The 15,860-nt window shown below is 41.6% G+C and overlaps 1 protein-coding gene across 10 annotated transcripts in view; it reads right to left on the bottom strand.

Annotated features, from left to right (window-relative positions):
- Positions 1-15,860, bottom strand: part of LOC144822836 (CYFIP-related Rac1 interactor A-like) — a 193,267-nt gene that overhangs the window by 46,176 nt on the left and 131,231 nt on the right. For all 10 annotated transcript variants that reach the window (XM_078680777.1, XM_078680778.1, XM_078680781.1 and 7 more), the window contains one exon: positions 5,852-5,978. In XM_078680777.1, the coding sequence (XP_078536903.1) occupies positions 5,852-5,978 (127 nt within the window). The remainder of the gene's footprint in view (positions 1-5,851; positions 5,979-15,860) is intronic.

Below are 15,860 nucleotides of genomic sequence, written 5' to 3'. Positions count from 1 at the left end.
TGCCCAAAAAGGACGGAGGCCTTTGTCCTATCCTCGACCTGCGCTCTCTCAATTTTTTCCTCATAAAGGAAAAATAGAAGATGCTCACTCTTGCTCAGGTGCTGTCTGCCTTGGAGGCTGGATGGCGGTGTTGGAGTTGCAGGACACATACTTACACATTCCTGTCCTGCCTGCCAACACACATTACCTGGGTACACGGTGGGCCATGAGCATTTTCAGTTTGCTGTGCTCCCTTTTGGCCTCAAAAGCACCCCTCAGGTGTTCACCGAAGTGATGGTGGTGGTCGCAGGTCATCTGCGGAAATCAGGGGTGCCATTCTTCCCCTATCTCGACGACTGGCTGTAGAAGTCAGGCTCACCCCAGGCAATTGTCTCCTTCCTTCAGACTACGGCAGACCTCCTGCATTCTCTGGGGTTCACTGTCAATGTGCCAAAGTCACACCTAACTCCCTCTCAGACGTTACCTTTCATCTGAACTGTTTTGGACACAGTGCAGTTTTGCGTCTATCCTTCCGAATGCTGAGTCCAGTATACTCCGGCTGTTATAACGATGCTTCAGCCTCTATCCTGAATTTCGATGAGACTGACTTTGAGGCTGCTGGGTCTCATGGCCTCCTGCATCCTGCTTGTGACACATGCCCATTGGCATATGCAAGCTCTGGAGTGGGACCTGAAGTTCTAGGGAGCTCAGCATCAGGGGAGTCTTTCCGACATGGTCCAGATATTGTGGGGAACTGTAAAGGACTTGTAGCAGTAGCTTACGAATCGCGATTGGGTTAACGGCAGACCCCTCTCACTTCCCCAACCAGATCTGACTGTAGTGACAGATTTGTCACTCCTGGGATGGGGCGGCCATGTGGGAGAGGTGGAGATTTGAAAACTCTGGTCTCCAGCAGAATCCGGACTCCACATCAACATGTTGGAGCTCTGAGCGATCCGATTGGCATGGAAGGCCTACCACCTAACCAGTGAAAGCAAGTGCAAGTGTTCACAGGCAACACCACCACCATTTGGTACTGCAACTAGCAGGGCAGGCGGGGTCATGGACCCTTTGTCAAGAGGTCCTGCATCTTTGGGCATGACTGGAACTGGAGGGCTTATCCTTTTTGGTTCAACATCTGGCGGGTTCCCTGAACGCCAGAGCGGATGAACTCAGCTGAAGTGCAAGGTCTCTTTCATCAGTGGAGAGAGGCTTGGTTAGATCTATTCACCAAGCACGAGCACTGTCAGCAATACTGTGCCCTGGAGATTCCAAGGTGGCTCTCGCACGGAGACGTTTTTCGTCTTGAGTGGAGCTCAGGCCTGCTGCACACCTTATTGCCCATACCACTCCTGCCCAGAGTTCTCATATTCAGGAACAACTGGCCCCAGGTCATCCTTGTGGCTCGGGATTGGGCACGGAGGGTCTGGTATCTTGAGCTGTTGAGCATTGCCATTGGTCCTCCGATCAAGCTGCCCCTTTGGGAGGATCTTCTGTTGCAGCAGCAAGAGAAGGTTCTTCACCCGAACCAGTCAACGATCCGCCTTCTTGCGTGGAGATTGAGTGACAACAGTTTACAGCTTTCAACCATCCACCCGAATTCTGTAATGTTATCTCGGCAGCCAGGCGTCCCTCTACCAAAATGGTTTATGCCTGCCGTTGGGCGAAATTTGTGCCATGGTGTACAGAAAGACACTTTTATCCCCTTTCTGCTTCCCTTTCTCAGATTCTCCTGTTCGTACTTTCTCTTGCCCAGAAGGGCTAAGCTCTGGGCACTGTTAGGGGATATCTTTCTGAAATCTCTGCTTTTCTTCGGTTTCCTGACCAACCTTCCCTTTCCAATCCCCTACTGGACATAGGTGTTTGAAAGATTTACAACATATGTTTCCCCACCACTCCTTTCGTTATGCCTCAGTAGGACCTTTAGCTGGTCCTGACGTTCCAGATGTGCGCTCCATTTGAGCTCTTGCATAACTGTCCCCTCAGGCTCCTTATCATTAAGATGGCCTTATTGGTGGCCATTACATCTGCCCGGGGGTCAGTGAGCTTCAGGCCTTGTCATTCAAGCCTCCTCATCTTAACATCTACCTAGAAAAACTAGTGCTTTGTATGAGAGCTTCCTTTCTTCCGAAAATGGTCACTCCATTTCACGTAGGCCTAACCATCACTCCTACTTTTTACGCTGCACCTCATCCCTCCCAGGAAGAAGAGCAACTTCACTGCCTGGACCCCAAAAAAGTGTTGTTGTTCTACCTTGACCATACGAAAGAGTGCCAGGTGAATGACCAACTCTTCACAGGGTATGTCGGAGCGAAGAAAGAACGAGCAGTACAGAAGAGGGCCATGTCATAATGGATTGTACTCTGTATCAAAATCTGCTACGCATTGGCTATGAAGCAATACCTTGAGGGTTTGTGCTCATCGCACCAGAGGTAAAGCTATCACAAATGCATTAACTCACTTAATTCTGGTCCTGGACATCTGCTAGGCAGCAACGTGGGATTCCCTGAACACATTTACCAAACACTACTGTCAGGTCAGTAGGGATGGGCACTTTCCCCATTCTGTCCTACCGGTCTTCCTTGTGTGAAATTGGTCTGCACCCACCTCCAGGGAGGTATTGCTTGGGTATCTATTCGAAGGTAAGGAATCTGCAACTAGAAGTTTCTATCAGATGAACAAGTTACTTACCTCCAGTAACGCCTTATCTGGTAGAGACTCTAACTAGCTGCAGATTCCTTACCGACTCACCCATCCTCCCCGCTCTGAGAACGGATTTCTAGGGCCAGGCCTTTCCCCTTCAGTGCCCTAGTTTTCCACACCAGTGATCAGTACACATCATGGCTCAGCACTTCTGGCGTGAAAAGTTGCAAAACATAACTGACATCAGGGCGCCTGGGTGGCAACTATATTTGCACCACGAACGTCACTTCCAGTGCTGATGATGCCAACAAAGCCACACGGAACTGAGCGACATCACCTACTGGCACACAGGTGTACTCCTCACGAAACCTTTCAGGATCCAGTCTGATGCCTGGGGATATTTCTAAGGTAAGGAATCTGCAGCTTCTCACTTTTTCGAAATCTATTCCCAGAAAGTTCTAAAAGTATCGAAGTCAATTACTAGCACATGTTGCATATTTTTTTGAGAATCTCTTACCTATGGGGATTGAGAGCTCAAGATATATATTTGATAAGATTTGTGGAAAAATAAGAATGGCATTATATAGCTGCTACAAAAACGTTGTGGCTTTCCCTTTCATTGGTTTGTGGGGTTTAATGTATGGTCATTCTAGTCTAATGTGTGTTAATGGGCTAGATGTGATGGTTGCATTATACACGCACATGCGAATCTGCAAATGCTAAAGGTCCAAATAGTTAAAGGGGAAATACATCTGTATTTGGCTAATTTGGGAGAGTTAAAACCACATGAAGAGTATGTGGGACATTGGAAAATTCAACCGACGGCTTCCACACATAATGAATGTGGATGGGTGATGAATTAAAAAGATCCAAATGGAATTTCTTTGGCCGCATCTGAAGATTATCCAAAGAATTAGATGGGGATAGTACAATCAATACAAACATTAGTCTATGTAGGGTTTACAGTCTCAGCACCTATCAAACATTTACAAATCATACACTGGAATGTCACTCTCTGACGTAGACCAGTATCCTGGCTCATAATGGAAGATATGCTTTTTTACTTTCATATGCATGAGAATAACTCTATTTACAAACAACAAAGTCAGAAATAATGTTGTAACATAGATAGTAGGCAGAACCCTCTCCATTTCCAAAATCTGAGAAAATATTAAAAGAATGTAAGAATACCGTGGAAGAAAGTCAGTGTAAGTATATAATACAATAATTTTATAATCTTAAATGGTTTACTGAAGAAGACTGTGACTTAGGTAACTTAGGGTACACCACAGCGCCAATAAATAGGTGATCGGTGAAATTGACAGGAAAACTTAATAAAAAAATAATGATTCATTGAACTCAACACCATAGTCCCGCAAAGTATACTTGGAACATCTAAGACTAAATCTGCATTGATTGTAATTGCTAAAATGCTGAGAGGTGTCAAAACTTTTTTTTCAACTTGTATATTCTTACAGTTACATCTAAGATATAACAGTGATTATTAAAATCGACTTTGAATGAGTAAAATTAGGAAATGCAATAGCATATCGTGGACAAACATTAGTTGCTAAAAAAACGAAGAGTAAAATTGACACCAAAATCTTACGTAAGGGTGTGAGGTTTGCTCGATACTGTAGCATGTTATAATGAACATGGCACTTACAAGGAAGTTCTGGAAATGTTTTAGGAAACTATGAACAGCCTAAAAAACTAACCTGCACATGATGAAACCCTGGATTATAACATAGACCGCTTTGGGTGGCAGTGGGTGTGGTACAGAACCAGATATCTTTGTTAGAACCATAATAAAATAATACGGACGGCTTTCAAATTAGAAAAAGGGAATATACCATCTGGTATAATTAGTCTAGGTAGAACATTTTAAATTAAATAATCAGGATTAAATCACCTGCTAAATACCCACTAAAACAATCTCTATTTCCTCCAATGCACACTTTCCCAAAGTCTAAAAGAAAATACAGTATCTGTTCTGACGTTATACGCTACTGAGTTTTAAATTATGAAGTACAAAGACATAGCGATTACTGATTAGGAACCATTGCGGGTAGGCCTACAGCGTATTTTAAAAGAGTCGACAAGAATATATCAGGTCACTCTAGATTAGTATACAAACATTGTAACTAAAGATACACAAGCTTATTAAAACAGGAGCAAAGTCATAAAGAATCACCGGTATCTGTTTGGCACAGAATGTGAATATAAACATTGGATTGTCTTGTTCACATCACATTTAATAAATGAAATACATGTTTGATAGCGTGCTCTAAGTAGTGACACAGAACTTAGCATTTTAAGAATTTCGGAGAGTGAAATGCACTACTGCTAAAAATTGTGAATGAAAGTTAATATAGCATCTAGAATGCAACTCAGTACTGAGAATCACAAACCCTGAGACAGTAGTACGTTATGAAAACAATTTCTGCATATCCACCACAGTGCAAAAATGCAGGCTTTGAGATTGGGATAGAGGTAGATAACTTAAACTACAAAGCAGGTGGTTAAATAATGTAAATTTGGTTTGCGCTTGAATCTAAAACCGGATTGATAACTGCAATGGAGTACAGTCATGTGGTCAATACTATGATTTATGATGCAGGTTTCTGGAAAGTGCTCGTACATCAGCATTACACTTTAAGTCAAATCTGGGCCATCCAGCCACTACAAACAAAGCAATTTGAACACGATAGTTGTGGTACAATCTGCCATTGAAAGCAAGAGATTATTATCATCCAAGTAGATTATTAAAATAGCTACAAATATTGAATCTGACCGGATCAATAATCAATTCAATGTAAATGCAATAGTCATTGAATATGAGGTTCCTATATTTTTATCGATTTTGAAGTTGTATGTTAACGTGTGTAAACTACGCAAGGTGCCTGGATATGAAGATTGCTTATGGCATCTATAAAATAATGCAATTCGTTCACCTATTTGTTTTTATTTATTTGTTGTATGTTGACTGATTTCAGATGATTTTACTATCAACCACTGTATTTACGTAACAGTATTAAAAGGGTTAATAATACTTCACATTTTCAAGGTCAGCTGAATCAACAATGACTTATTAAGAAATGTGTACATCTTAATTACTGAGTGCAAAAATAAAGAAAATCTATATATTGCAAGGTCTGTATAACCTATTTCTGTCACAAGCAACCACTAGACTATCAGAGCAAAGTGAAAAACCTCAAGACTGACTTACGTCAATTTTAGATGTCCTTGCGAAGGCTCCAACAGGGTGTACGTGGTCGTAGAGGATAATGACTCCTACCATCACCCGCATACAGAACAGCAGCGTTTCGGTGTTCGTGAAGCGGCTTCTGTACTCCCTGCAAGTAGAAAGGGGAGATTGTGAGGACAGAGCCTGGAAGCAGGGGAGAGTAAATGCCATGCTGAATGAAGACAAGGGAGAAATTCAGTGAGAGTTAGGTGATGACGCCAGGAAAAGATGACCTTCTCCGACCAGATGTGGGAACTGCATTCTGGAGTGTGTGTGATCAGAGTGGGGATAGAGCCACGAGTCGGGCACGTTGGTTTCAAAATCACTACTACCGATAAATATGTATCGATTCTAACTGACACTATATAATTTGTATGCTAGGGTGCACAGCAGGTTGTGGAATGTTCAAGCAGTTTATAAGTTTGTTGGTGCCACACAAGTAACGTCAAGTGTCCCTCGGCGTTAAAATATCAAATGGAAAACGTGAGGTCAGTGGACCACTGGTCTCATCCTTATGTGCACTCCGTATATCTTCCCAAACATTTAGGGGTTCCAAACTGTTTTCTACTTCATTTGTAGTATTTTATTCACAATATAATTTCATTTGTGATTATCGTTTTATACATTTGTTGCAGATTTTAGCTCTTAGTTTCAGAGCATAACACTGTCCCTTTTAGATAAGTCCAATGCATTTCGGGGCCATATTGCGCCCCTTCATCAGGGAAAGGATACTGTGATAGAAAAGAGAAAGTACCGTGTAAGTATAATGTATTTCGAAAAATGTGGGTGGAACGTGGGGGACAAAACAACGTGATGAGTTACGGGGTCACCCTTAAGAAAACCGTGGTCCAAGTGCCGAGTTCCATAAAAGAGAAATGAAGTCTTACGTGTTTTCACAATGGTGGTAGGGTGAATCTGGGGAAAGAAAGTGGATACGTCTAATTACCGCCGGGACGCGGTAAAGTTAAAATCAGGGTCGCATACAGTTTACCGTCCTCGTGTTACGAGGGACGGAACTAACCTGGGGTGTGATTCTTGGTTTCTGCCGAAAAACGGTCCGTTCACCAACGCCGGTCAGGACACGGATGTCAGCTGCCACGTTTACTCGAGTTCATGAACTCGCGGTCACGTGATTAGAGAAAGTGAGGAAAGACTCGGTCCCGTGGTTACGGTGATAACAATATGTAGTTTACGGGGATATGGCTGTGGGAAGGGGATGTTGAGGAAAGAAGTAAAAAGTGAGAGGACGAATAAAAAATTTGATAATGTTTAAATGGGTGCCAAAAGTCAGAAAGTGAAATGAAACAGTTGCTTGAAAACGCTAAAACAAAAAACATTAGTGTAATACATCACAGTAAGTTCACTTAGGAGACACTCTGTTACTCCAAAAAGCAATTTTTACAGGTAACAAGCAAGTTCTATTCTGTCATTAAGACCGAATGGCTTCTGTGTAGACAGTCTATAAATCCAGGTATTTTCACGTTGCAAAAGGAATTTTGTATTGTCTCGTCCTTCAATTTTAGGTATAGTTTCAAGTATGATGAACTTGAGCTGAGAGATATTGTGTTTCTCGTCCAGAAAGTGCATGGCTATTGACGATTTTGTGGATTTCAATCGGATATTAGATTTGTGTTCTGTGAGTCTAGTTTTGATTTTGCGCTCAGTTTTTCCAATATACAGTTTGCCGCAGGGGCATTTTAAGGCATAGATCACATTACTAGAGTCGCATGTTGCATTCACATTAAGTTTTATGGTATGGCCTTTCATAGGATGATTGATCACATCGCCTTTAATGATACAGTTACAATTCCCACAATTTAAACATGGTTTGGTGCCAGTGAATTTCAGCCTGGTGGTGGGTTTGTGTCGAATTAGTTCACCGAGATTCTGTGCCCTAGAGAAGGCAAACAGTGGCGGTTCTTTGAAAATCTGTCCAAAGTCTGGTTCCAAGTTCAGCAACGGCCAGTGTTGGTTGATGATCTGTTTGAATCTCCTAGTTGCGGTTGAGAATTTGGAAACTACCACTGTCCGGGTCTGTTGTATTTTATCGGTGGGTTGTAAAAGTTTTTGTCTTTCAATTCTGGCAATTTTATCTTTGGATTCTCCTATGATGTTTTGAGGATATCCTCGCTGTTGAAATTTGGTGGCCACCTCCTCAATGCGTTGTTGGGATTTAAAAGGATCTGATGTAATTCTTTTGGCCCGTGCCATTTGTGAATATGGTAAATGCTGTTTGAGGTTCGGTTCATGAAAGCTTGCAAAGTGCAACATATTGTTCCTGTCGGTTGGTTTGGTGAAGAGATCAGTTTCAAAATTCTGTTGGTTTATGGTGATTTTGACATCTAGAAAATTCACACTAGTATTAGATATTTGCCATGTCTTAATTTCGTCTCAGAGACTTCTAACCAGGTACATAGATGATATTTTTATCGTCTGGAAAGCCTCTGAGACGAAATTACAACACCTACTGGAGGAATTTAATCAAATAGATGAACGCATTCAACTGACATGGCAAATATCTAATACTAGTGTGAATTTTCTAGATGTCAAAATCACCATAAACCAACAGAATTTTGAAACTGATCTCTTCACCAAACCAACCGACAGGAACAATATGTTGCACTTTGCAAGCTTTCATGAACCGAACCTCAAACAGCATTTACCATATTCACAAATGGCACGGGCCAAAAGAATTACATCAGATCCTTTTAAATCCCAACAACGCATTGAGGAGGTGGCCACCAAATTTCAACAGCGAGGATATCCTCAAAACATCATAGGAGAATCCAAAGATAAAATTGCCAGAATTGAAAGACAAAAACTTTTACAACCCACCGATAAAATACAACAGACCCGGACAGTGGTAGTTTCCAAATTCTCAACCGCAACTAGGAGATTCAAACAGATCATCAACCAACACTGGCCGTTGCTGAACTTGGAACCAGACTTTGGACAGATTTTCAAAGAACCGCCACTGTTTGCCTTCTCTAGGGCACAGAATCTCGGTGAACTAATTCGACACAAACCCACCACCAGGCTGAAATTCACTGGCACCAAACCATGTTTAAATTGTGGGAATTGTAACTGTATCATTAAAGGCGATGTGATCAATCATCCTATGAAAGGCCATACCATAAAACTTAATGTGAATGCAACATGCGACTCTAGTAATGTGATCTATGCCTTAAAATGCCCCTGCGGCAAACTGTATATTGGAAAAACTGAGCGCAAAATTACAACTAGACTCACAGAACACAAATCTAATATCCGATTGAAATCCACAAAATCGTCAATAGCCATGCACTTTCTGGACGAGAAACACAATATCTCTCAGCTCAAGTTCATCATACTTGAAACTATACCTAAAATTGAAGGACGAGACAATACAAAATTCCTTTTGCAACGTGAAAATACCTGGATTTATAGACTGTCTACACAGAAGCCATTCGGTCTTAATGACAGAATAGAACTTGCTTGTTACCTGAAAAAATTGCTTTTTGGAGTAACAGAGTGTCTCCTAAGTGAACTTACTGTGATGTATTACACTAATGTTTTTTGTTTTAGCGTTTTCAAGCAACTGTTTCATTTCACTTTCTGACTTTTGGCACCCATTTAAACATTATCAAATGTTTTATTCGTCCTCTCACTTTTTACTTCTTTCCTCAACATCCCCTTCCCACAGCCATATCCCCGTAAACTACATATTGTTATCACCGTAACCACGGGACCGAGTCTTTCCTCACTTTCTCTAATCACGTGACCGCGAGTTCATGAACTCGAGTAAACGCGGCAGCTGACATCCGTGTCCTGACCGGCGTTGGTGAACGGACCGTTTTTCGGCAGAAACCAAGAATCACACCCCAGGTTAGTTCCGTCCCTCGTAACACGAGGACGGTAAACTGTATGCGACCCTGATTTTAACTTTACCGCGTCCCGGCGGTAATTAGACGTATCCACTTTCTTTCCCCAGATTCACCCTACCACCATTGTGAAAACACGTAAGACTTCATTTCTCTTTTATGGAACTCGGCACTTGGACCACGGTTTTCTTAAGGGTGACCCCGTAACTCATCACGTTGTTTTGTCCCCCACGTTCCACCCACATTTTTCGAAATACATTATACTTACACGGTACTTTCTCTTTTCTATCACAGTATCCTTTCCCTGATGAAGGGGCGCAATATGGCCCCGAAATGCATTGGACTTATCTAAAAGGGACAGTGTTATGCTCTGAAACTAAGAGCTAAAATCTGCAACAAATGTATAAAACGATAATCACAAATGAAATTATATTGTGAATAAAATACTACAAATGAAGTAGAAAACAGTTTGGAACTCCTAAATGTTTGGGAAGATATATTGAGTGCACATAAGGATGAGACCAGTGGTCCACTGACCTCACGTTTTCCATTTGATATTTTAACGCCGAGGGACACTTGACGTTACTTGTGTGGCATCAACAAACTTATAAACTGCTTGAACATTCCACAACCTGCTGTGCACCCTAGCATACAAATTATATAGTGTTACTTCTTCGTGCCAAACCTGCTTGGGCAGCACGCCACAAAAACATGTTGAATAACTATGAAGAAATAGCGAAAAGTACCGAGGCCCGCACCTCCACATTTGAATTCAAAGCTGATGAAGCAGACCGAATTTAGGCACTGATTAGGGATGAAACCACACAGGAGACCACTACTCGCTCCAAAGAGCAACATATAAGACAACTTATATACTTAAGCAAGAGACGTGTCAACCAACAACTACACGCCAGCACACTGGTCAAATATCATCGTAACCAGCGTATACCAAGGGGCCTCAGAATTGCCTTGAAACCATCACTCTGTAAGAACTCCAAAAAATTCCAGGAAAGATGGTACGAAATCTTGAACAAATGCTCTTTGGACTTGATCCTACTAATTATTGAAGAACTTTCTGGAATACTTGAGGAGCTCACCACCGAAATTACAGAAACATCGAATGAACTATCCAAAATGTTATCTGAAGATGAATTAAAGAACATCCTAGAAGACATTCAGGTACAAATCAAGAAACATTCAAATGAGATCAACGAGCGTAAAATACGCAAGTACAAAAGAGACACCACGGATTATAGACTGGGAGAAGTCTACACATGGGCGGAGATTTATGCACAAAAAAGGAGAAACAGACCGCCAAATTCCCAAACAGAAACGTCATCTTCAGATAGTGACAGCACACAACGATCCAAGAGAACCACAGCGACTCATATAAGCACCGATACCAATTTAGCACAGCAACCAACTGCGAGTTTTCAGACAGAACGAGCCCTTTTTTAGAACAGGGCCAGGCGCAAAAAGGAGACCCCGGAGAGGACAGAGCAAAAGAAAAAGAAAAGGAGAAAGAACCGCCAATCACAAGAAGCGCGACGGGAACCATCAAGGAGAAGAAAAACACAAAGAAGACATAAACCCTGAAGAACTAGTCATCAACATCAGTAAATATCGACTCTCTAAACATGAAAAGACATTACTACAAAAAGGTACTTCCTTTGTACCCACAACCAACACGAACAATTTGGAACTGGAAGTCAGTCTATTCAAATTGATGCGCAAATTACGCCTACGCCATTTCTTTGAAAATGTATTACCCGAACAACCCAAACAAGATCAAGACCAACTTCTGGGGTTAAGACCTCATAGCACATTCCAATCACCAGTCAGCCACAAAACTTTGGATCTGTTCGAGAATAGAGTCAAAAAGGACCTATTGAATATTAAACATGGACAGAAACGAACTAGGAATATTACACAAAAAGACTGGGACACCCTAAAGAAGTTGTCTCATAACGACCAGATCACATGTACCAAAGCTGACAAAGGGGGCGCCCTAGTCATTATGGACCAAGACATGTATGAATTGAAGACAATGGAACACATTATGGACACTACAACGTACATGAAATTGGACAAAAATCCCACAATAGAATACATGAAGAGTCTAATGAACATCCTTGATAGAGCACATGAAACAGGCATAATTAATGACAGGACCAAAAACTTCTTGACCAAAAACAATCCCAAGAGTCCTACACTCAGAATGGTACCGAAAATCCACAAAAATCTCACTGACCCCCCTATGAGACCCATAGTCTCCACGCGTGGAAGTCTACATGAACCCATTGGCCAACTCCTAGACAAATACTTACAACCGACAGTGCAATCTATGAGAACATACACTAAGGATACCACACATTTTATTTCCAAATTGAACAACTTGGAAATCAATCCAGAAGACCAGTTAATTCTTTGCACTGCAGATGTTCGATCTTTATATACCTCTATACCTCATTCATTAGGCATAGAGGCTATTGAACAAGCACTCCTTAAAACAGACCTGGACATCAATTTTCAAACATTCTTGATGGAACTCATGCTCTTCGTCCTATATCAGAGCTACTTTAAACACAAAGACTCATGGTACCAACAGTTGGTAGGCATGGCCATGGGCAATTCAGCGGCGCCTGTATACGCCAACATCTTTATGCAACAATATGAGGAAACCCACATTTTCACAAATGAAGAATGGACAAGGAACTTACTACTTCTAACCAGGTACATAGATGATATTTTTATCGTCTGGAAAGCCTCTGAGACGAAATTACAACACCTACTGGAGGAATGTAATCAAATAGATGAACGCATTCAACTGACATGGCAAATATCTAATACTAGTGTGAATTTTCTAGATGTCAAAATCACCATAAACCAACAGAATTTTGAAACTGATCTCTTCACCAAACCAACCGACAGGAACAATATGTTGCACTTTGCAAGCTTTCATGAACCGAACCTCAAACAGCATTTACCATATTCACAAATGGCACGGGCCAAAAGAATTACATCAGATCCTTTTAAATCCCAACAACGCATTGAGGAGGTGGCCACCAAATTTCAACAGCGAGGATATCCTCAAAACATCATAGGAGAATCCAAAGATAAAATTGCCAGAATTGAAAGACAAAAACTTTTACAACCCACCGATAAAATACAACAGACCCGGACAGTGGTAGTTTCCAAATTCTCAACCGCAACTAGGAGATTCAAACAGATCATCAACCAACACTGGCCGTTGCTGAACTTGGAACCAGACTTTGGACAGATTTTCAAAGAACCGCCACTGTTTGCCTTCTCTAGGGCACAGAATCTCTGTGAACTAATTCGACACAAACCCACCACCAGGCTGAAATTCACTGGCACCAAACCATGTTTAAATTGTGGGAATTGTAACTGTATCATTAAAGGCGATGTGATCAATCATCCTATGAAAGGCCATACCATAAAACTTAATGTGAATGCAACATGCGACTCTAGTAATGTGATCTATGCCTTAAAATGCCCCTGCGGCAAACTGTATATTGGAAAAACTGAGCGCAAAATCAAAACTAGACTCACAGAACACAAATCTAATATCCGATTGAAATCCACAAAATCGTCAATAGCCATGCACTTTCTGGACGAGAAACACAATATCTCTCAGCTCAAGTTCATCATACTTGAAACTATACCTAAAATTGAAGGACGAGACAATACAAAATTCCTTTTGCAACGTGAAAATACCTGGATTTATAGACTGTCTACACAGAAGCCATTCGGTCTTAATGACAGAATAGAACTTGCGTGTTACCTGTAAAAATTGCTTTTTGGAGTAACAGAGTGTCTCCTAAGTGAACTTACTGTGATGTATTACACTAATGTTTTTTGTTTTAGCGTTTTCAAGCAACTGTTTCATTTCACTTTCTGACTTTTGCCACCCATTTAAACATTATCAAATTTTTTATTCGTCCTCTCACTTTTTACTTCTTTCCTCAACATCCCCTTCCCACAGCCATATCCCCGTAAACTACATATTGTTATCACCGTAACCACGGGACCGAGTCTTTCCTCACTTTCTCTAATCACGTGACCGCGAGTTCATGAACTCGAGTAAACGCGGCAGCTGACATCCGTGTCCTGACCGGCGTTGGTGAACGGACCGTTTTTCGGCAGAAACCAAGAATCACACCCCAGGTTAGTTCCGTCCCTCGTAACACGAGGACGGTAAACTGTATGCGACCCTGATTTTAACTTTACCGCGTCCCGGCGGTAATTAGACGTATCCACTTTCTTTCCCCAGATTCACCCTACCACCATTGTGAAAACACGTAAGACTTCATTTCTCTTTTATGGAACTCGGCACTTGGACCACGGTTTTCTTAAGGGTGACCCCGTAACTCATCACGTTGTTTTGTCCCCCACGTTCCACCCACATTTTTCGAAATACATTATACTTACACGGTACTTTCTCTTTTCTATCACAGTATAATTTCCCTGATGAAGGGGCGCAATATGGCCCGAAATGCATTGGACTTATCTAAAAGGGACAGTGTTATGCTCTGAAACTAAGAGCTAAAATCTGCAACAAATGTATAAAACGATAATCACAAATGAAATTATATTGTGAATAAAATACTACAAATGAAGTAGAAAACAGTTTGGAACTCCTAAATGTTTGGGAAGATATACTGAGTGCACATAAGGATGAGACCAGTGGTCCACTGACCTCACGTTTTCCATTCGATTCTAACTGACAACACATCTGACACATCTCAGCCGTATCATCAACACTGCTAGCACTCTACGATATGACGAGCAACAATACCCACACACCAACAATACCCACACACCTCAAGCAGAGCGCAACATCAGTGCCAGGGACGTTTTAAGGCATGGGCAAAGTGGGCTCTGCCTTTCAGGGGCCCCCTGTGAGAGTCCGCGCCTGATGACCTTGAATAATTCTTAAACAGATTGTTGTAAATAGCATTTTTCTTTAATTCATTTTTAATGTGGGAAAGGTGTGAGGGTCTAGGACAGACCTCTTTCTGACAAATGTTGGGTTTATGTTTCATGCACCATCCATAAAAAAGTTTTTTAGGTGAAAACAGGACCTCACATGGGAGAAATGGGAGGGTGTCACAGAGATTATTTGCAGTAATATTAGTGAGCTGCTGCTGTGTTAAAATATTGAAAACACACATCACTATCCCTAAATATCAGATGTAAACACATTTAGAATTTGAACCTGTGTGACTGTGCAAGGTCAGTGACCCAGCCAAAGAGGGCATGACAGAGTTGAAACTGGATCATACATTTAAAGCTGTTCTGAACAACGCCCCCGCAAATGCGTTTGGCCCAGGGCCCCCCAAAATCCTTAAAACGTCCCTTATCACTGCTGGCACTGCTAAAACACATCAACCATAGCTACCAATATTGCTAGTTCACCTCTATCCTGGCCATCAACTATCCCAGCCCACCTCCATTTAAGACAAGGCATTGCCAACTTTTCTTAGGGTTTGACTCGTTTCTCAAAGGCAGGATGTGGGGCAGTGATAGGACGGAACAACGAAGAGAAATACGTTGCAGGCCCTAACCACACATTTTTATCATGCATTTTTTTTACAACGTGTATGTTTTTACAACGGATGCCATTACCACGCATTGTTTCTTTATTTAAAAACAAAGTATCTGTGGGGGAGGCCCCCTGCCCTCTCAACTTACCTTAAATGCGTGGTAAAGGCATCCTTTGTAAAAACAAACACGTTGGAAAAACAATGCATGCTTTAAAATGAGTGGTTAAGTCCCAACGTGCTAAAAACCTCCTTATAAAGGCTGTACAACATCATTAGAATGCTGGTGCTCCGCAGCAAATGTTACCTTGACGTCCACAGAGGTGTATAATATATGTAAGGACGTTGCAAGGACACTCCGGTCAGTCGGAAATTCTCATTAATATGTGGAATTGTGTGGAAATCTGGGACAAAAGGCTTTTGACCCATGTTTATTCATAAAATGGTTTTGAAAAGGTGGTTGCACTGTGATTATATTTGGCTCCAGTGTTGTCTTGGCGACATGACATAAATTTCCCTTTATCTTCCTATACTTATGGTAGAGGAGAATTTGTCAGGGACGAGGGG

Source organism: Lissotriton helveticus, chromosome 3_1 (genome assembly GCF_964261635.1).
Source record: "Lissotriton helveticus chromosome 3_1, aLisHel1.1, whole genome shotgun sequence".
Taxonomy (NCBI): Eukaryota; Metazoa; Chordata; class Amphibia; order Caudata; family Salamandridae; genus Lissotriton; species Lissotriton helveticus.
This window is presented reverse-complemented; position numbering and strand designations above follow the sequence as displayed.